General features: G+C 34.5%; 2 protein-coding genes and 1 non-coding gene across 3 annotated transcripts in view; all 3 read left to right on the top strand.

The window, feature by feature from the left end:
* Positions 1–332: 332 nt before the first annotated feature.
* Positions 333–945, top strand: LOC122898742 (60S ribosomal protein L21-like). Its single transcript, XM_044236436.1, has one exon. The coding sequence runs from the start codon at positions 365–367 to the stop codon at positions 845–847; it is 483 nt and encodes a 160-aa protein (XP_044092371.1). The 5' UTR covers positions 333–364; the 3' UTR covers positions 848–945.
* Positions 946–11186: 10241 nt separating this feature from the next.
* LRRIQ3 (leucine rich repeats and IQ motif containing 3) overlaps positions 11187–22283 on the top strand; it is a 178367-nt gene continuing 167270 nt past the window's right edge. The window contains exons 1-2 of the mRNA XM_044236435.1: positions 11187–11435; positions 21819–22142. Coding sequence (XP_044092370.1) covers positions 11187–11435; positions 21819–22142 — 573 coding nt within the window. The remainder of the gene's footprint in view (positions 11436–21818; positions 22143–22283) is intronic.
* LOC122901521 lies at positions 13021–13127 on the top strand. The gene has a single exon (XR_006383534.1). It is a non-coding gene; the product is annotated as a U6 spliceosomal RNA (small nuclear RNA).

Raw genomic sequence — 22283 nt, 5'->3', positions numbered from 1 at the left:
TCATTTTATTTATATGCATACAGAAATTTATATACATATACATAGATAATCAAATACAGTTTTGCTATTAGTATTTGAGCAAACTGTTACCTGTTAGATACACTAAGAATAGGAAGAATAAAAGGTTTTTACTTACTCTTCACTTGTTTCTTTCCCACTGCTCTTCCTTATGTAGATCTGAGTTTCTGAAAAATATTATTTTCTTTCTAACAAACTGCTTTTAACATTTCTTTCAAGGCAAGCCTATTGGCAAAAAATTCCTTCAATTTTTGTTTGTCTGAGAGTTTTTATTTTTCATCCACTTTAAAAAGACAATTTCAGCTTCCTTTCGGCCGGAACCGCCATCTTCCAGTAATTTGCCAAAATGACCAACACAAAGGGAAAGAGGAGAGGTACCCGGTACATGTTCTCTAGGCCTTTTAGAAAACATGGAGTTGTTCCTTTGGCCACATACATGCGAATCTACAAGAAAGGTGATATTGTGGACATCAAGGGAATGGGCACTGTTCAAAAGGGAATGACCCACAAATGTTACCATGGCAAAACTGGAAGAGTCTACAATGTTACTCAGCATGCTGTTGGTATTGTTGTAAACAAACAAGTTAAGGGCAAGATTCTTGCCAAGAGAATTAATGTCCTCATTGAGCATATTAAACATTCAAAGAGCCGAGATAGCTTCCTGAAGCGTGTAAAGGAAAATGATCAGAAAAAGAAGGAAGCCAAAGAGAAAGGTACTTGGGTTCAGCTGAAGCGTCAGCCTGCTCCACCCAGAGAAGCACATTTCGTGAGAACCAATGGAAAAGAGCCCGAACTGCTGGAACCCACTCCCTATGAATTCATGGCATGATAAATAAAAAGAAAATAAAAGACCTCAAGACTGTAAAATTGTTTCTCTTAATTGAGTAGAAGTGTAGTATCTTTTCCCGAAAAAATATTTAAAGCAAACTTTGTGTCCTAAAAAAAACAAAAACAAAATAAAATAAAATAAAATAAAAAGGCAATTTCACAGGGCGTAGATTTTTATATTAGTGAGTTATTTTTTCCTGACAGTAAATATTACACTCAGTCCTCTCCTTGCTTGTATGGTTTCTTAGGAGAAGTTGGATATAATCCTGATTTTTGCCCCTCTACGGGTAAGGTATCTCCCCACTGGTGCTTTGTTTTATTTTTTGCTTGTTTTTTTTTTTTGTTGTTGTTGTTTGTTTTGTTTTTTTGTTTTTTGCCTTAATCCTGTTCGGTGTTTTCTGAGCTTCTTGTATCAGTGAGCAGGTGTCTGACATTAATTTGCAGAAATTCTCCTATCATTACTATTTTAAATGTTTCTTCTTTTTCTGTATCACTTTTGTCTCATTATGGTGTTTCCATTATGTATATGTTATACTTTTTTTTTTTTAAAGATTTTATTTATTTGTTTGACAGAGATTACAAGTAGGCAGAGAGGCAGGCAGAGAGAGAGAGGAGGAAGCAGGCTCCCTGCTGAGCAGGGAGCCCGATGTGGGGCTTGATCCCAGGACCCTGGGATGATGACCTGAGCTGAAGGTGGAGACTTTAACCCACTGAGCCACCCAGGTGCCCTATGTTATACTTTTTGTAGTTATCTCACAGTTCTGCAATATTCTTTTCAGCTTTTTTCAGTGATTGTTTTTTCTCTCTGATTTTTGGTTTTGTGAGTTTATATTAACATATTCCCAAACTGAGAGATTCCTTTTTTAGGCATGTCCATTCTACTAAAGAGGCCATCAAAGGTAATAATCATTTCTGTTACAGTGGTTTGGATCTCTAACATATTTTTGATTTTTTAAAAAAATTATCTTTCTTTTTATGCTGTCTTTTTTGTGTGTTGTTTATTTTTTCCTTTAGAGTCCTTAGTATATTAATCATGGTTGTTTTAAATTCTCAGGCTGATATTTCCAACAGCCCTGTAGTATCTGAATCTGGTTCTTATGCTTGTTGCATGCTGTCTTTTAGTATGCCTTGTAACCTTTTTTATGGAAAGCAAGACATTATGTTATGGTAAAAAGAACTCCAGTAAAATAGTGTGAGATGTGGTAGGTGTGGATAGGTCTCAGTTCTTGTAGTAAGGCTGTGCTTACTAGGCTGTGAATTTCACAAGTATTTTTTGGCTCTCCTACACCTGAGGTGGGACAAGGTGGCCAGAATAGGCTGGAATTGTGTACTTCCTTTCTCCCAAGGCTTGGTGGGGATATAGTTGGATATTTTCCTACTTCCCTGTCGGTTAGGCTCCGGTAAAACCTCAGTTATTTATTGTGTATTAAATATATTCTCTTGAGGGTAGGCCTTGTTAAGAAGAACAGGGTAGTCTGGTGTATTTCAGATTTATTCCTTTCTTCTCTCTTTGTCAGAGCCTGAGCAGATTTTTCTCTAATCTCACTCTGAGTACCTGCTAGAGCTCCTGAGTGTTTATCTCACAAAAGCATGAGGCCTGGAGTTTCTAAATTTGTGTTACCAACACTTAGCCTCTAGTTACTTGTCAGTCCTGGTTTCCTACCCTGGCACTGGTTCCTGCAGAAGTTTCTACTGGTGAGTTTCTCTTCAGTAACTTATGGATCTTTGTATCCACCTGCCTATCTCTGATTTTTGATTCAGTGGTTTTCCTTATACCCTCACTTTTCTGATAAATCTAAGAAGAGTTGCTGATTTTTTTATTTTATTCATTATTTTATTTGTTAGTATGGTGTAATAACTTCTAAACTCCTTATATGCTGTAAGAGAAACCAAAAGTGCCTTAATTTATTTTTGGAAGACTACATTCTATCTTGAGTTGTTAACTGAACTAGATTTATTTTAGTAACCCTTATTTATAGTGCTTGTTATGTGCCAGACACTATTCTAAAGTCTTTATGCCAACTCATTTAGTCTTCATAACAATTATATCCATTTAGTACTGTTGCGATCCTCATTTTGTAGATGAGAAAACTGAGGCATATAAGTTGGATACATAACAAACCGAGGGTATATAACTTGCTTGAACTCACCAAGCTGAGAATAAACTTACATTTGTTTCTTTTTTTTTTTCTAACTATCTTATAAGCTCAAAAATAAGTTCAAAAATCAAAATAACTTCCTTTTTAACCAACAGATTGTGATTGAGGTAAAGTTGTGCCAGTTAGGGTTACCCTTTAGAGGGCCTGACAGGTTCTCTTATACTTCTTTGGCCCTGAGTCAACCATGGAGAAAAACTTACTACACTACTATGGAGACACACAAATAGAGATGTGAGAGAATGACATAGTGAAGGCTGGTGTAGATGGAAAGAACCTGGGACAGTATGGTGAGAGAGACCCATACATCCTAGCATCCCAGCTGAACCTACTGTCAGTGTTCTTGCCAATGTATCAGACATGTAAGTCAGACATCTTGGAGGTGTCCATTCAGATAAGCCCTACAAGATTGAATCTCTAGTTAATATTACTTGGAAAAGAACTGCCTAGTTGAATCAAGTCAACCTATAGAATCCTGCAAGATAATAAGTTACAGTTGTTTTAAGCCCATAGATTTTGGGGTGCTTTGTTATGTACCATAAATAAATGAAAAATATACATTCTTTTTCTAGGAATTTGGATATTGGTGGTAGAGAATTCAAAGGGAAAGATTTTAAGGAATTAAGAATAGATCTCAATCTAAATGACAGATACTTTGCCATTTGTACTTAGAAGTCTTTTCTCCAGATTTATTGAGAGGTAATCAACATAACATTTAAGTTTAATGTGTATGGTATGATGAATTGATACGCATGCATATTGCAAAATGATAATCACAATAAACTTAGTTAACACATCTGTCACCTCATATAATTACTCTCTATCTGTTTATTTATTTATTTACTTTGTTATGAGATTATTTAGGATGTATTACTCTCTTAGCAACTTTCAAGTACAAAATGTACAATATAGTATTGCTCTATAGTTACCATGTTGTATGTTATATCGCTAGAATTTATCTTATATCTGGAAGACTGTAACCATTTCCTGCACCCCGTTTTGGCCACCTATGGCAACCGATAGTTTATTCTGTACAGCATTTGTCTTTCTCTGATTATTTCATTTAATATAAAACCTTAAAAATCCATCTATATTGTAGAAAATGGTAGGATTTCCTTTTTCTCATGGGTGAATAATATTCCATTATGCATATATGTATGTACTATGTAAAATATATCTCTAAGTATTACATTTATTACATTTTTTTAACTGTTCATCTGTCAATGGGCACTTAGGTTGTTTCCATGCCTTGGCTGTTGTAAATAATGCTATAATGAATATGGGAGGTGCAGATATCTCTGCGTGATAATTATTTCATTTTCTTTGGATACAAACCCAGAAGTGGAATTGCTAGATCATGTGGTAGTCCCATTTTTAATTTTTTGAGGAACCTCCATACTATTTTCCATGGTGGCTGTATAAGTTCACATTCTTACCAAGAGTGCACAAATGTTTGTTCTCTCTTCTCCACATCTTCCCCAGTGTTATTTCTTATCTTTTTGAATATAGAAATTGTACAGTTATGAGGTAGTATCTCATTATGGTTTCATTTGCTTTGATGATTAGTGGTGTTGATCATCTTCTTAATAAATGGCTTCTTGGCCATTTATGTGTGTCTTTTTTGGAGAAAAAATCTGTTCAAGTCCTCTGCCTATTTTATAATTAGATGATGATGGTGATGATGATGATGGTTGCTACTTATTTGTAAGAGTTTCTTTTACATTTGGATATTTACCCCTTATTAGATTAATTGCAAATATTTTCTCCCGTTCCATAATTTGTCTTTTCATTCTGTTTATTGTTTGTTTGTTTGTTTGTTTTCCTGTGCAGAAGCTTCTCAGTGTGATGTAGCCCTACTTGTTGATTTTTGCTTTTGTTGACTTTGCTTTTGGAGTCATATCCAACAATCATTGCCAAGACCAATGTCAAGGAACTTTTTCCCTATGTTTTCTTCTAGGAGTTTTATAGCTCCCAGTCTTTAAGTCTTTTGATTTAATTTTTGAGTTAGTTTTGAGATTATTTTTATAAATGTATAAGTGGTCAGATTTAATTCTTTTTCTAATGAATATCCAATTTTCTCAACACCATTTATTGAAGATTTTGTCCTTTCTCCATTGAGTATTCTTTGTTCCCTTGTCAAATATTAGTTGATCATATATGGGTAAGTTTATTTTTGGGCTCTCTATCCTTTTAAATTGGTCTGTGTGCCTGTTTTTATGCCAGTACCATAGTGTTTTGATTACTCTGGATTTGTAATATGTTTTAAAGTCAGGAAGTGTGAGCCCTCCAGCTTCATTTTCTTTTTCAACATTTTTTGCCTAGTTGAGTTTCTTGGGTTGTTGTTATTGTCCCATATTATTTTAGGATTATTTTTTCCTATATCTTTGAAAAATACCATTTGAATTTTAAAAAGAATTGTATTGAATCTGTAGATAGCTTAGGGTAGAATGGACATTGTAAGAGTATTAATTGTTTCTGAACACAGGATCTTTCCATTTGTTTGTGTCTTTAATTTCTTTCATTAATGTCTTAGAGATTTCAGTTATATATCTTTTACCTCCTTGGTTATATTTATTACTAAGTACTTGATTCTTTTTGATGCTTTTATAAGAGGATTGGTTCCCTTATCTCCTTTTCAGATACCTCATTGTTAGTATATATAAAATGAAATGACTTTTGTATGTTTATTTTGTGCCCTCATCTTTACTGAATTTTTTTAAACCATTTTCATGAAGTCTTGAGGATATTCTATAAATAATATCATGTTATCTGCAAACAGAAAATTTACTTCTTCCTTTCTGACTTGGATTCCTTTTTTTTCTTTTTCTTAGCTGATCACTCTAGCTTAGGTTTCTAGTATTATGTTGAATAGGGGGGGCAAGAGTGGGTACCTTTGCTTTTTTTTGATCTTAGAAGAAAAGCTTTCAAACTTTTACCATTGAATATGATGTTAGCTGTTGACTTACCATAGATGGCCTTTGTTATGTTGAATTGTAATCCTTTTATACCCTCTTTGTTTAGACTTTTCATTATGTAAGGATTTGATTTATCAAATGCTTTTTCTGCATCTATTGAGATGATCATATGATTTTTGTCTTTTGTATCATTTTATAAGTACATTGTACTGATTGAGTTTGTGTTGTTGAGCCATTCTTGCCTCCCAGGGATAAATCCCACATGATCATGGTGTATGATTTTTAAAAAATGCTGTTGAATTTGATTTGCTAGAATTTCGTTCAGAATTTTTGCACATATATTCATTAGGGATATTGGCTGTTATTTTTCTTTTCTTTAGTATCCTTATCTGGCTTTGATATCAGGGTAATGATGGCCTTGTAAAATAAGTTTGGAAGTCTTTTCTCCTGTTCAACATTTTGGAAAAGTTTGAGAAGGACTGGCATTCATTCTTCTTTAAATGTTTGATAGAATTTGTCAATTAAGCTCTCTATGGCAGAACTTTTCTCTGGCAAGAGGTTTTTAATTATTGATTCAATCTCCTTACTAGTAATTAGTCTGTTCAGATGTTCTTTTTCTTCCTGAATAAGTAGACTGTATATTTCTAGGAATTTGTCCTAGGTTGTTCAGTTTGTTGGTGTGTGATTATTCATAGTATTCTCATGATTCTTTGTATTTATTTGATATCAGTTGCAATGTTTACAATGTTTTATTCTTTCAAAACCCAACCCTTAGTTTTGTTGTTGTTTCTTTATTTCATTTATTTCTGCTCTGATCTTTTTAAAATTTCCTTCCTTCTGCTAAATTGGGTATAGTTTGTTGTTTTTCCTATAATTCCTAGAGGTAAGAAGTTAGCTTTTTCAAGATATTTTTTAATGTATGCATTTATCACCATGAAATTCCTGACTCTAGAATTTTTTTTGCTGCATTCTGTAAGTGGTGATATGTTGTGTTTCTATTTTCAATTGTTTCCAGTTTTTTTTTAAATTTCACTTTGATTTCTTCTTTGAACCATTGATTATTAAGGAATAGAAGTCTTAATGTTTTCTGCTTCTAAATATCTCTGAGGAAAGTAAAAAATAGCCATATTTATTGAAACATGATTCAATTCTAGGTCCAAACTATGAAAACTACAAAAAAAGTGCCCTGACCTCAGAGTGTATGTAATTTAATTGGAAAGACAACAGTTAGATTGTATAACATATAAACACATAATTTCTAAATTGGGGATGTAGGCATGGCACAGGAATGTAAATTACTAAGAGTTAATTAGACAATGATTTGCTGAAGAGGGTTACACTAAGAGAGAAGTAAATATGACATCCTTAAATATCAGAGTCAAGCATAGCAAAATTCAACATATTTCATTAACTAAGTATCCATTATTTTTAACTGTTTAGAATTCTGATTATTGAATTAAAAAGTTAATATTTCAACAATTCTATTTTACTTCACCACATAGTTAATTTTATTGTTCTCACAGAGTTTACATTTAAACATAAAATAATTAAGCAAACTAGATTTTTAAAAAATTCTGGAATTTTAGTTCCCTAATCATTTTGATATTTAATGTTACAGAAGGTTTTTTAAACATATGTCTATAATTGACATCTTTTTAACTCAAACTAGGAAGTAGTTGTCCAAAATGAATAAAAAGATATTCAATTAAGTACTATCATGACAGTTATCTCAAGTTTGGATTTGTGTGACCTAATAATTCTCTTCTTTCTCAGACTACACATCTTATATGTAAGAAAATGTTTTCAAGTGAGGCAATAATACTAATCACACTAACTCACTCATTAGGTATTATTAAAAATTATTTTGAACATATTTGGGCATTTTAAGGAAGGGGTCATTGTTATCTTATGTATCAGTGTCTGTTAACTTCACAAAACAGTGTCCTTGAATTTCACAGAGTAAGTAACAAGATTGATCAATTAATGGCTAAAGTTAGAATGTTTAAGTAATTGCAGAACCTTTCATTTAGTCAGATTACCTAGTATGTCTGAGATCAATAAAGGAAATAGAAAAAAAATTACTTTTGAATAATAACAGTGGTAGATTATTGACATCATGTTCAAGTGACATATGAATCACATTAATTGAGAAAATTTTAAAATAAAAATCTTTTATTGCTTGTTATAAGTTTATAAACAATAATTATACTTAGTAACACTATTTAGAATCCCTGAAAATAAATGCTAGGAAGATTATATCTTCTACAAAGAAATAAAGAAATACAAAAATAAACTATTAGAGATGGAATAATCTGTGTTGAACAATGGATGCTTGAAGTAATAGTTTATCTATCAATGTGTCACTGTCTATACACACACACATCCACACACACAAGTTTACCAGTGCACTGACAAAAGATGTAAAATCATGCTGTTCTATATTGATATGTTTTGTCGAGTGATTTTGCTATGAGCTATGATCTAAAACACTTTAACTTCAGTTAACAATAATGCATTAAGATTGGATCATTAATTGTAATAAATATACAATACTAATGCAAGATGTTAATGGGGGAACTGACAATAAGGATGTATATGGCATCTTTGTGTACTTTCAATTTTTCTGTAAACTTAAACAGCTCTAAAAAGTAAAGCCTATTAATTTAAAAAATCACTTGGCTAAAAAAGAAAGGAAAAGAATAGTTTGGATAGTGACTCCATTTTGCATATTTCTTACAAAATTACTATTGACTCAAAAATTGTATTCTATAGCTGAAGCTTTTGAGCACCCCATTGTCTTGAAACATTCTGATTTATGCCCGAGATGTGGTCTCTCATAAACCCCTGTGATAAACCAGAGTTTGCCTGCATTAGGCCAAAATGGAAAAAAAATATAGGTTTTTTGAAAGGAGAGCTTGAGGAAAGACTTAAGGTCTTTTCTAAATATGGAGTCCAAATAATGGAATACCTTTTGTATATTGCCTTTCATTTGAAGACCCATAGAGCTTGGTAAGTTTGTAAAGATTCATTCACTTCTGTTTATTTTATATCAGGGTCTTTATATTTGGAAGACCATTTTACCTGTAGTTTAGGCTGGTCTTTCACAAGGTGTCCATGACTTACTCAGGTACATGCTAAATTACATATTCTTTGGCCCTCAGCCCAGAGACTCTGAATGCAGATATGATATGGAGCCTAGGAATCTGCTTTCTGTTTAATTCCTTAAATGGTACTTAAGAGTTTGAGGATTACAGTTCCCAGGCTTTAGCTAGGATCTAAAAAATAGCTAATCTCTTGAAAGAGTGTGAGGGGTTAGCTGGATTTCCACATTTATTTTCATTTGGATTTTGCTACCCTAGTTTACTTCCATATAGTGGAGATTCTTCCAACAGGAAAGACAGTTAATCTTACTAAATGCTCTCAGATAGGCCACTTGAGTTCAAATACTCTCTTCTAAACTATCACTGGGTGACTGTGTTTTGTGAAAGCTAAAATTACCTACAGTAAAGGAAATTTCAAATACATGAGAAATACTATGTAAAATTACATTAAAGAACTTAGATCTAGAAATCTTACATAAATTTAAATTAGTCAAATTTTAATACTGTTAGGATTCTAAATCTTAATTGCTTAGTTGAATTGAACATAGAAATAAATAAGGTGATTGCAAATTGTCTCTTTAAGAATTTTGTAACAGTTGAAACCCTGTATTGAGCCTTAATTTCATTTAGCTACATTTTTCAGCCTCTTACACAAATGTTAGCACTATCCTGACTTGGAAGCTTATCATTCAATGCATTTCTTTATTTAGCAGAATATTTTAACCAGAATTATTATACAAGGCATAATAAGGTATCATTTTCTTTTAGTTTTCTTGCCTCAATGATTTACTTATTAACTGTTTTACCAAATTCCATGTTCTCTAAGTATCCTAGGAAAAAGGAAATTTTTTTTCCTTTTACTGATTAGTTGATTGGCAAGGGCAATGATAACATTTTTGACTTGTAGTTATATAAATTTTATACTTTTAAAATGCTTTCAATTACAGGGTTTTATGGGAATTAATTTTTTTATTTGAGTATAGTTGATTTAGTTTCAGGTATACCACTTAGTGATTTAACAATTTTATACATTATGCTGTGTTCACCACATATGTAGCTACCATCTGTCCCCTTACATCACTATTAAAATAACATTGTCTGTATTCCTTATATTGTATCTTTTATTCCTATGATTTGCTCATTCCGTAACTGGAGGCCTGTATCTCTCTCTCCCCTTCACCCACTTTGCCCAGCCCCCTCTTATTTGACAACTATCAGTTTATTGTCTGATATACAGGTCTGATTCTGCCTTTTTTTTTTTTTTAATTTAGATTTCACTTACAAATTAGATCTTTTTTTTTTTTTTTTTTTTACTTTTTTACCCATTGTATTCTCACTAGCTATTGGAATTTTTTTTTGTTTCCAGATTTATTTTTGGAACTTGAAAAAAATACCTATAGAGTAGAGAAGAGCCCATTTGAAAAATCTAACATAATTTACTTTTGCCTAGTTCCTGTTAGCAGAAGACTGAAATGAGAACAAATATGCTCTTCCTCGCAGCTTTACAAATTGAGGTTACAAGGAAATCAGGTCCAAAAGCCCAAATATTCAAACTAAAGCACAGGAGAAGCAGTAATAAAACAGTAAAAGATAAATATTAAGCCTAAATTTATTTCCCCAGATGCTCATTCCCTATCGGTTAAACAGATATAAAATACAAAGTTTGAGTATTATAAACCTCAACAATGTACCTATTAACCGTTACTTTTTTCTGTTCCACAGAAAAATAATAGGGAATAAAAAATTTATTTTAAATTAAAAGAAAAATAAAACCATTCAACTGGATTGGAAATTCCCAGCATGTGCTGCTAAAAGCTATTAGAATGTATTGTTAAAATAAAAGAAGGGAGATTGTATCCATGGAGATACTCTCAAAAAACCCTGAAATGCAGGGAGGGTAGTAGAAATGAGGCAAAGTCAAGGTTTGAACTCCCAGTACAAAAGTAAACACAGGAGCCATGTATATATGGGCACTGGCTCCCAGCAGCAGACTCATTACATATTCTATCAGAGCAATTCTGACTCTCCAAGGCTGGGAATTTTTGAATGAAATATTAAAACACAAATTTCACTTTGTGTATATGATCTTTTAGCATTGCCTTTAAAAAACAGCCCAAACCCCTTAAAATTCCATTCCATTTCCTACCTTCAACTTTTTCGTTTCCTAGATGTTTCATGGAACAATAACAGAAGAGCTAACCAGTCATGAAGAATGGAGTCACTATAATGAGAACATGATAGAAGATCAAAAAGATTTTGTTTTCGTGAAGTTCAGTGGCCTGCATTTAAAATCCATGGAAAATTTGCAATCCTGTATCTCTCTCAGAGTATGCATCTTCTCAAACAATTTTATTACAGATATTCGTCCACTTCAAAGTTGTATAAAATTAGTCAAACTTGATCTCCATGGAAACCAGGTAAGCAATAGACATTTTAGATTTTTGCATATAAATGAAATTGATATTCAAAAACACTTATGCTGTCTATCCCAATATATCTCTCAATTTTTATATAAAATATAAAAAAAATAAAATAGAATATATCTAAATACAAAATTTAAAACTTAAGGGGTACATGCCTGGCTGGCTCAGTAGGTAGAGCAAGTGACTCTTGATCTTTGGGTTATGAGTTTGAGCACCACATTTGATGTGGAGAATTACTTTAAAAAATTTTTTAAGTTTAAACAAAATTTTGAGTTAGAAATATATAAACACTATGTAATTTGGTATATTTTAATTCTTAAATTAATAGTCTGGTTAAAAATGCCCTGGACTTTTAGGGGCACATGGGTGGCTCAGTTGGTTAAGCGACTATTCAGGTCATGATCCTAAGTCCTAGGATTGAGTCCCACATTAGGCTCCCTGCTCAACGGGGAGTCTACTTCTCCTTCCACCCTTCCTTCTCTTGTGCTCTCTCTGTCTTATTCTCCCTCTCTCAAATAAATAAATAAAATCTTTAATAAATAAATAAATAAATAAATAAAAATGCTCTAGACTTTTTAATATTTTGATGACATAATTGACATATAACATATTAAGTTCATCTGTACAAAATAATGATTGGTAATATATATCTACACCTATATCTATATCTATATATATACGTAAAATATATATATATGGCACATTTTCTTTATCCATTTATCTGTCAGATACTGAGGCTGCTTACATGTCTTAGCTATTGTAAATTGTGTTGGAATGAATATGAAGGGTGCATAAATCTTTTTGAGTCAGTGTATTCCTTGTCTTGAGATAAATCCTGAGAAGTAGAATTGTTGGATCATGTGGTAGTTTTATTTTTACTTTTTTGAGGAACCTCCATACTGTTTTCTACAGTGATTATACCAATTTACATTCCCATTAGTAGAGCATAAACCTTCCCTTTTCTTCACATCCTTGTTATTTCCTGTTCTTTGGACTATGGCCATTCTAGCAAGTGTGAAGGGATATCTCAGTGTGGTTTCAATTTGTATTTCCCTGATGATTATTGATAGTGAGCATATCTTCATGTACCATGTTGGCCATTTGGATGTCTTAAATGTCTATTCAGTTTCACTGCCCATTTTTTAATTGGATTTTATTTTGGAATTAAGTTGTATGAGTTCTTTATATATTTTGGATATTATCCCCTTATTACATATATGACTGGCAAATATTTTCTTACATTCAGTAGCTTGCCTTCTCATTTTTTTGCTTTGCTCTGCAGAAGCTTCTTAGTTTATTGTATTTTTACTTGATGTATTTTTGCTTTTGTGTCCTTTGCTTTTTGTGTCAAAACCAAAATCACCACTAAGGCTATTGTGAAGGAATGTATGGCCTATGTTTTCTTTTAGGGGTTTTATAGTTTCAGGTCTTAGCTTTTATACTTTAATCCATTTTGAGGTAATTTTTGTGTATGATATAAGATAGAGGTCCAGTTTCATGACCTTTTTTTTTTTTTTTTTTTTTTTTTACATATTGCTGTCCAGTTTTCCTGACACCATTTATTGGATTGACTGCCCTTGTGCTTGCTTTGGCAGCATATATACTAAAAATGGAAAGATACAGAGAAGATTAGCATGGCTGCTGTGCAAGGATGATATGTAAATTTGTGAAGAGACTGCCCTTTCCTCATTGTATATTCTTTTTTTTTAAATTAGGATTTTTTCTTTTTAAATTTTTTAATTTTCATAAACATATAAAATATTTTTATCACCAGGGGTACAGGTCTGTGAATCGCCAGGTTTACACACTTCGCACTTCACAGCACTCACCATAGCACATACCCTCCCCAATGTCCATAACCCCACCCCGCTCCCCGAACCCCCTTCCCCCCAGCAACCCTCAGTTTGTTTTGTGAGATTAAGAGTCACTTATGGTTTGTCTCCCTCCCAATCCCATCTTGTTTCATTTATTCTTCTCCTACCCCCTTAACCCCCCATGCTGCATCTCCATTTCCTCCTATCAGGGAGATCATATGATAGTTGTCTTTCTCCGATTGACTTTTTTCGCTAAGCATGATACCCTCTAGTTCCATCCATGTTGTCGCAAGTGGCAAGATTTCATTTCTTTTGATGGCTGCATAGTATCCCATTGTGTATATATACCACCTCTTCTTTATCCATTCATCTGTTGATGGACATCTAGGTTCTTTCCATAGTTTGGCTATCGTGGACATTGCTGCTATAAACATTCGGGTGCATGTGCCCCTTTGGATCACTACGTTTGTATCTTTATGTTAAATATCTGGTGGTACAACTTCTGGGTCATAGGGTAGTTCTATTTTCAACATTTTGAGGAATCCTCATGCTGTTTTCCAGAGTGGTTGCACCATCTTGCATTCCCACCAGCAGTGTAGGAGGCTTCCCTTTTCTTGGCATCCTCACTAGCATCTGTCATTTCCTGACTTGTTAATTTTAGCCATTCTGACTGGTGTGAGGTGATATCTCATTGTGGTTTTGATTTGTATTTCCCTGATGCTGAGTGATGTAGAGCACTTTATCATGTGTCTGTTGGCCATCTGGATGTCTTCTTTGCAGAAATGTCTGTTCATGTCTTCTGCTCATTTCTTGATTAGATTATTTGTTCTTTGGGCGTTGAGTTTGTTAAGTTCTTTATAGATTTTGGACACTTTATAGCCCTTTATCTGATATGTCGTTTGCAAATATCTTCTCCCATTCTGTCATTTGTCTTTTGGTTTTGTTGACTGTTTCCTTTGCTGTGCAAAAGCTTTTGATCTTGATAAAATCCCAATAGTTCATTTTTGCCCTTGATTGTTTTGCCTTTGGTGATGTTCTTAGGAAGATGTTGCTGCAGCTGAGGTTGAAGAGGTTGCTGCCTGTGTTCTCCTCAAGGATTTTGATGGATTCCTTTCTCACATTGAGGTCCTTCATCCATTTTGAGTCTATTTTCATGTGTGGTGTAAGGAAATGGTCCAATTTCATTTTTCTGCATGTGGCTGTCCAACTTTCCCAACACCATTTATTGAAGAGGCTGTCATTTTTCCATTGGACATTCTTTCCTGATTTGTTGAAGATTAGTTGACCATAGAGTTGAGGGTCTATTTCTGGGCTCTCTATTCTGTTCCATTGATCTGTGTGTCTGTTTTTGTGCCAGTACCATGCTGTCTTGATGAAGACAGCTTTGTAATAGAACTTGAAGTCCGGAATTGTGATGCCACCAACTTTGGATTTCTTTTTCAATATTCCTTTGGCTATTCAAGGTCTTTTCTGGTTCCATATAAATTTTAGGATTATTTGTTCCATTTCTTTGAAAAAAAATGGATGGTACTTTGATAGGAATTGCATTAAAAGTGTAGATTGCTTTCGGTAGCATAGACATTTTCACAATATTTGTTCTTCCAATCCAGGAGCATGGAACATTTTTCCATTTCTTTGTGTCTTCCTCAATTTCTTTCATGAGTACTTTATAGTTTTCTGAGTATAGATTCTTAGCCTCTTTGGTTAGGTTTATTATAGGTATCTTATCATTTTGGGTGCAATTGTAACTGGGATTAACTCCTTAATTTCTCTTTCTTCTGTCTTGTTTTTGTTGTAGAGAAATGCAACTGATTTATGTGCATTGATTTTATATCCTGACACTTTACTGGATTCCTGTATAAGTTCTAGCAGATTTGGAGTGGAGTCTTTTGGGTTTTCCACATATAGTATCATATCATCTGCACAGAGTATAGTTTGACTTCTTCTTTGCCAATTTGGATGCCTTTAATTTCTTTTTGTTGTCTGATTGCTGAGGCTAGGACTTCTAGTACTATGTTGAATAGCAGTGGTGATAATGGACATCCCTGCCGTGTTCTGACCTTAGCAGAAAAGCTCTCAGTTTTTCTCCATTGAGAATGATATTTGCGGTGGATTTTTCATAGATGGCTTTGATAATATTGAGATATGTGCCCTCTATCCCTACACTTTGAAGAGTTTTGATCAGGAAGGGATGCTGTATTTTGTCAAATACTTTTTCAGCATCTATTGAGAGTATCATATGGTTCTTGTTCTTTCTTTTATTAATGTGTTGTAACACATTGATTGATTTGCGGATGTTGAACCAACCTTGCAGCCCTGGAATAAATCCCACTTGGTCGTGGTGAATAATTCTTTCAATGTACTATTGAATCCTGTTGGCTAGTATTTTGGTGAGAATTTTCACATCTGTGTTCATCAAGGATATTGGTCTGTAGTTCTCTTTTTTGATGGGATCCTTGTCTGGTTTTGGGATCAAGGTGATGCTGGCCTCATAAAATGAGTTTGGAAGTTTTCCTTCCATTTCTATTTTTTTGGAACAGTTTCAGGAGAAAGGGAATTACTTCTTTTAATGTTTGGTAGAATTAATTTGGTAGAGACATATAAAGTCTTTAGGAATGCATCCATTTCTTCCAGATTGTCACATTTGTTGGCGTAGAGTTGCTCATTGTATGTTCTTATAATTGTCTGTATTTCTTTGGTGTTAGTTATGGTCTCTCCTCTTTCATTCATTTCATTTATTTGGGTCCTTTCTCTTTTATTTTTGATAAGCCTGGCCTGGGGTTTATCAATCTTATTAATTTTTTCGAAGAACCAGCTCTTGGTTTCGTTGATTTGTTCTATTGTTTTTTTGGGTTCTATTTCATTGATTTCTGCTCTAATCTTTATGATTTCTCTTCTCCTGCTGGGTTTAGGGTTTCTTTCTTGTTCTTTCTCCAGCTCCTTTAGGTGTAGGGTTAGGTTGTGTACCTGAGACTTTTCTTGTCCCTTGAGAAAGGCTTGAACTGCTATATATTTTTGTCTCAGGACTGCCTTTGTTGTGTCCCAGATTTTGAACTGTTGTGTTTTCATTATCATTTGTTTCCATGAATTTTTCAATTCTTTTTTAATTTCCTGGTTGACCCATTCATTCTTTAGAAGGATGCTGTTTAGTTTCCATGTATTTCGGTTCTTTCCAAATTTCCTCTTGTGGTTGAGTTCTAGATTCTGAGCATTGTGGCCTGAAAAAATGCAGCGAATGATCCTAATCTTTTGATACCGGTTGAGACCTGATCTAGAACCCAGGATGGGATCTATTCTGGATAATGTTTCATGTGCACTAGAGAAGAATGTGTATTCTGTTTTTTGGGATGAAATGTTCTGAATATATCTGTTATGTCCATCTGGCCCAGTGTGTCATTTAAGGCCTTTATTTCCTTGTTGATCTTTTGCTTGGATGATCTGTCCATTTCAGTGAGGGGAGTGTTAAAGTCCCCTACTATTATTGTATTATTGTTGATGTGTTTCTTTGATTTTGTTATTAATTGGTTTATATAGTTGGCTGCTCCCACGTTAGGGGCATAGGTATTTAAAATTGTTAGATTTTCTTGTTGGACAGACCCTTTAAGTATGTTATAGTGTCCTTCCTCATCTCATATTATAATCTTTGGCTTAAAATCTAATTGATCTGATATAAGGATTGCCACTCCTGCTTTCTTCTGATGTCCATTGGCATGGTAAATTCTTTTCCACCCCCTCACTTTAAATCTGGAGGTGTCTTTGGGTCTAAAATGAGTTTCTTGTAGGAAACATATAGATGGGTTTTGTTTTTTATCCATTCTGATACCCTGTGTCTTTTGATTGGGGCATTTAGCCCATTAACATTCAGGGTAAGTATGAGAGATATGAATTTAGTGCCATTGTATTGCCTGTAAGGTGACTGTTACTGTATATTGTCTCTATTCCTTTCTGATCTACTACTTTTAGGCTCTCTCTTTGCTTAGAGGACCCTTTTCAATATTTCCTGTAGAGCTGGTTTGGTGTTTGCAAATTTATTCAGTTTTTGTTTGTCCTGGAATCTTTTAATCTCTTCTTCTATTTTCAATGATATCCTAGCTGGATATAGTATTCTTGTCTGCATATTTTTCTCGTTTAGTGCTCCGAATATATCATGCCAGCTCTTTCTAGCCTGCCAGGTCTTTGTGGATAAGTCTCTGCCAATCTAATATTTTTACAATTTTCTGTTACAGGCTTCTTTTCCTGGGCTGCTTTCAGGATTTTCTCTTTGTCACTAAGACTTGTAAACTTTACTCTTAGGTGATGGGGTGTGGACCTATTCTTCTTGATTTTGAGGGGGGTTCTCTGTACCTCCTGGATTTTGATGCTTGTTCCCTTTGCCATATTAGGGAAATTCTCTCCAATAATTCTCTCCAGTATACCTTCTGCTCCCCTCTCTCTTTCTTCTTTTTCTGGAATCCCAATTATTCTAATGTTGTTTCGTCTTATGGTGTCACTTATCTCTCAAATTCTCCCCTCGTGGTGCAGTAGCTGTTTGTCCCTCTTTTGCTCAGCTTCTTTATTCTCTGTCATTTGGTCTTCTATATCGCTAATTCTTTCTTCTTCTTCTTTTTTTTTTTTTTAAAGATTTTATTTATTTATTTATTTGACAGAGAGTAATCACAAGTAGTCGGAAAGGCAGGCAGAGAGAGAGAGAGGGAAGCAGGCTCCCTGCTGAGCAGAGAGCCTGATGCGGGACTCGATCCCAGGACCCTGAGATCATGACCTGAGCCGAAGGCAGCGGCTTAACCCACTGAGCCACCCAGGCGTCCAGCTAATTCTTTCTTCTGCCTCATTTATCCTAGCAGTGAGAACCTCCATTTTTGATTGCACCTCATTAATAGCTTTTTTGATTTCAACTTGGTTAGATTTTAGTTCTTTTATTTCTCCAGAAAGGGCTTTTATCTCTCCAGAGAGGGTTTCTCTAATATCTTCCATGCCTTTTTCGAGCCCAGCTAGAACCTTGAGAATTGTCATTCTGAGCTCTAGATCTGACATATTACCGATTTCTGTATTGATTAGGTCCCTAGCCTTCGGTACTGCCTCTTGTTCTTTTTTTTTTTTTTTTTTGTGTTGAATTTTTCTGCATTGTCATTTTGTCCAGATAAGAGTATATGAAGGTGCAAGTAAAGTACTAAAAGGGTGGCAAAGACTGCAGGAAAATATGCTTTAACCAAATCCGAAGAGATCCCAAATCGTGAGGGGGGAGAAAGGTGATAAAAAAAAGTTACAGAAAAAATAAAGAAACAATTAAAAAAAAATAAATAAAGAAAAAATATAAAAAAGAAAAAAAAATATATATTAGATAAACTAGTTAAAAAACATTAAAAAAGAATAGGGTAATAGTTAAAAAAAGTTTAGCAGAAGAAGAAAAAAAATTGAAAAAAAATTGATAAAAAAATTAAATGAACTGCAAGACTAAAGAATCATGGGGAGAAAGCTATGAGGTCCATGCTTTGCTTTCTCCTCCTCTGGAATTCTGCTGTTCTCTTTGGTAGGTGAACTTGGTCCTGGCTGGATTTCTTGTTTATCCTCTGGGGGAGAGGCCTGTCGTAGTGATTCTCAAGTGTTTTGCCCCAGGCAGAATTGCACCACCCTTACCAGGGGCTGGGCTGAGTAATGAGCTCGGGTTTGCTTTCAGGAGCTTTTGTTGCCTGAATGCTTTCCATAGATTTCTGGAGGACCGGGAATGAAAATGGCCGCCTCCCAGTCTCTGGCTCGGCCGAGCCAAGAGCTCAGGGCCCCACTCCTCAGTGCGCCCTCAGAGAATAGCGCCCAATTACTCCCGTCTCCCAGGCCTCTGGCCGCCGAGCTCACCCAGCCTGTGACTGGTTCAAGGTAACCCCGAGCTGAGAGCTCACTCTTCCTGGCTCTGTCTCTGTAGCTTGCTTCCCCATTCTAATACCTGCCAGCTCTGCGATACTAAGGCACCCCTGATCCTTCTGTGACCCTGTGGGACCTTAGGCCACACTGACCCTGCATGTGTTTCACCCCAGTTTAGCCTCTGGAGCGATGTCCCTCAGCTGAACAGACTTTTAAAAGTCCTGATCTTGTGCTCCGCTGCTTGCTGGGAGCTGGCCCCTCCCCCCGCAGTCTATCTTCCCATCACTTTGGATTCACTTCTCCACCAGTCCTACCTTTCAGAAAGTGGTTGATTTTCTGTTTCTAGAATTATTGTCCTTCTTCTCTTCTATCTTCCGTTGGTTTTGTAGGTGTTTGCAATCTTTAGATAAGCTATCTAGCTGATCTTCTGCTACCTGATATAGTCTCAGCCTGCTACTTCTCCGCCATCCTGACTCCCCTTCCCTCATTGTATATTCTTGACTCCATCATAGATCAACTAACCATCTATGCATGGGTTTATTTTTGGTCTCCGAATTCTGTTACATTGATCTTTGTGTCTATTTTTTTTTTTTTTAATTTCTTTTCAGCATAACAGTATTCGTTGTTTTTGTACCACACCCAGTGCTCCATGCAATATGTGCCCTCCTTAATACCCACCACCTGGCTCCCCCAACCTTCAACCCCCTGCCCCTTCAAAACCCTCAGGTTGTTTTTCAGAGTCCATAGTCTCTCATGGTTCACCTCCCCTTCCAGTTTCCCTCAACTCCCTTCTCCTCTCCATCTCCCCATGTCCTCCATGTTATTTGTAATGCTCCACAAATAAGTGAAACCATATGATAATTGACTCTCTCTGCTTGACTTATTTCACTCAAAATAAGCTCTTCCAGTCCCGTCCATGTTGATACAAAAGTTGGGTATTCATCCTTTCTGATGGAGGCATAATACTCCATAGTGCACATGGACCACATCTTCCTTATCCATTCGTCCTTTGAAGGGCATCTTGGTTCTTTCCACAGTTTGGTGACCATGGCCATTGCCACTATAAACATTGGGGTACAGATGGCCCTTCTCTTCACTACATCTGTATCTTTGGGGTAAATACCCAGTAGTGCAATTGCAGGGTAATAGGGAAGCTCTATTTTTAATATCTTAGATACAAAGAGGAATTTCCACACTGTTCTCCAAAGTGGCTGTTCTCCAAAGTTGGTTCTCCAAACCAACTTGCATTCCCACCAAGAGTGTAAGAGGGTTCCTCTTTCTCCACATCCTCTCCAATACACGTTGTTTCCTGTCTTGCTAATCTTGGCCATTCTAACTAGTGTAAGGTGGTATCTCAGTGTGGTTTTAATTTGATCTCCCTGATGGCTAGTGATGATGAACATTTTTTCGTGTGTCTGATAGCCATTTGTATGTCTTCATTGGAGAAGTGTCTGTTCTATTTTTATACCAATATCATACTGTTTTGATTACTATGGGTTTGTAATATAATTTAAAATGAGGGTGATGGTACCTCTAGCTTTATTCTCTTTCAGGATTGGTTTGGCTATTCTGGGTCTTCCATGTTTCCCTATACATTTTAAGATTCTTTTCTCTTTTTCTGTGAATAATGCCTTTGGAATTTAAAAGGGAATATACTGAGTACATAGATTGTTTGGGGTATTTTAACAGGATTATTATTTTAACAGGATTTATTCTTTCAGTCCAGAACATGGAATATCTTTCCATTTATTTGTCTCTTACTTTTTCTTTTATCCATATTTTATAGTTTTCAGTGTGCTGTTTGCAGATCTTTTCACCTCCTTGGTTAAATTCATTCTAGGTATTTTACTCTTTCTGATGCAATTTTATATAGGATTGGTGTACTTAATTTCTCTTTCTTTAGCTTATTATTAGTGTATAGAAATATAGCAGATATCTGTATATTGGTTTTGTATCCTGCCACTTTACTAATTGATTTATTAGCTAAATAATTTTTTTGGCAAAGTGTTTAGGATTTTCTGTATATAACATGTCATCTGCAAATGCTGACAGTTTTGTTTCTTCCTTTCTGATTTGTATGCCTTTTGTTTCTTTTCCTTGATTAATTATTCTGGCTGGAACTTTTAATATTGTGTTGAATAAAAGTGGAACAGCTTTGCCTTGTTCCTGTTCTTAGAGGAAAAGCTTTCAATTTTCACTATTGAATATGATGTTAGCTGTGGGCTTGTCATATATGGCCTTTATTATGTTGAGGTACATTCCCTCTGCACCTACTTGTTAAGATTTTTTATATGAATAAATGTTGAATTTTGTCAAATTCCTTTTCTCTATCTATTGAGATGATCATATGATTTTTGACTTTCATTTTTGTTAATGTGGTGTATCACATTGATTGATATGGCTCCTTAATTCATTATGTTTAGAAAATTTTAGATTTGGCCTGCTATGAAGGAATTTTTACTGAACAAAGTATATATGTCTATTCATTTAATTATACTAATAATGATAACATATTATAGATGAAAAATGTATTGTTTTTACTCCAGTAACCATTGGATAATGAGAGATTCTTTTTTGGATTATTAATCAGCAGTTTGCCAGTTTGAAAAATATTGAATTTTAGAAGATGTTTACTGTTTTTCATTTTCCATGTAATTTATAGAAAATTAATATTTGTATTAAGATGTTATTATTAATAATATTTCAGATAAAGAGTCTACCAGATACCAAATTTTGGAGTGGATTGAAGAAACTAAAACTCCTCTATCTTCATGACAATGGGTTTGCAAAGTTAAAGAATATATGTATGCTATCTGCTTGTCCAAGTCTCATTGCCCTCACTATGTTCGATTGTCCAGTGAGCCTTAAAAAAGGATATAGACATGTTCTTGTCAACAGTATATGGCCTCTCAAAGCACTAGATCATCATGTGATTTCTGATGAAGAAATAATTCAGAACTGGCATCTTCCTGAAAGATTCAAAGCATATAACCACCGACTTTTCTTTAATTTCTGTCCTGCTTTGAAAAAGGTAATTGGATTCATTAGAGTTTCATTTCAGTTAAACCTAAGTTATATGAACTAATATATACTGTATCATTTTTTAAAATTTCATAAACTAGTGAATATATTAGTGGTATTATATCTTAGAATTTATAGAAGCTTATATGCC

Source organism: Neovison vison, chromosome 2, assembly GCF_020171115.1.
Source record: "Neovison vison isolate M4711 chromosome 2, ASM_NN_V1, whole genome shotgun sequence".
NCBI lineage: Eukaryota > Metazoa > Chordata > Mammalia > Carnivora > Mustelidae > Neogale > Neogale vison.
Note: the sequence above shows the minus strand (reverse complement) of the source record. Positions and strands in the feature narration are given on the sequence as shown.

Bases quoted from the DNA above. Each gene is read 5' to 3' on its own strand.
- LOC122898742 (XM_044236436.1), top strand. From the start codon at position 365: ATGACCAACACAAAGGGAAAGAGGAGAGGTACCCGGTACATGTTCTCT.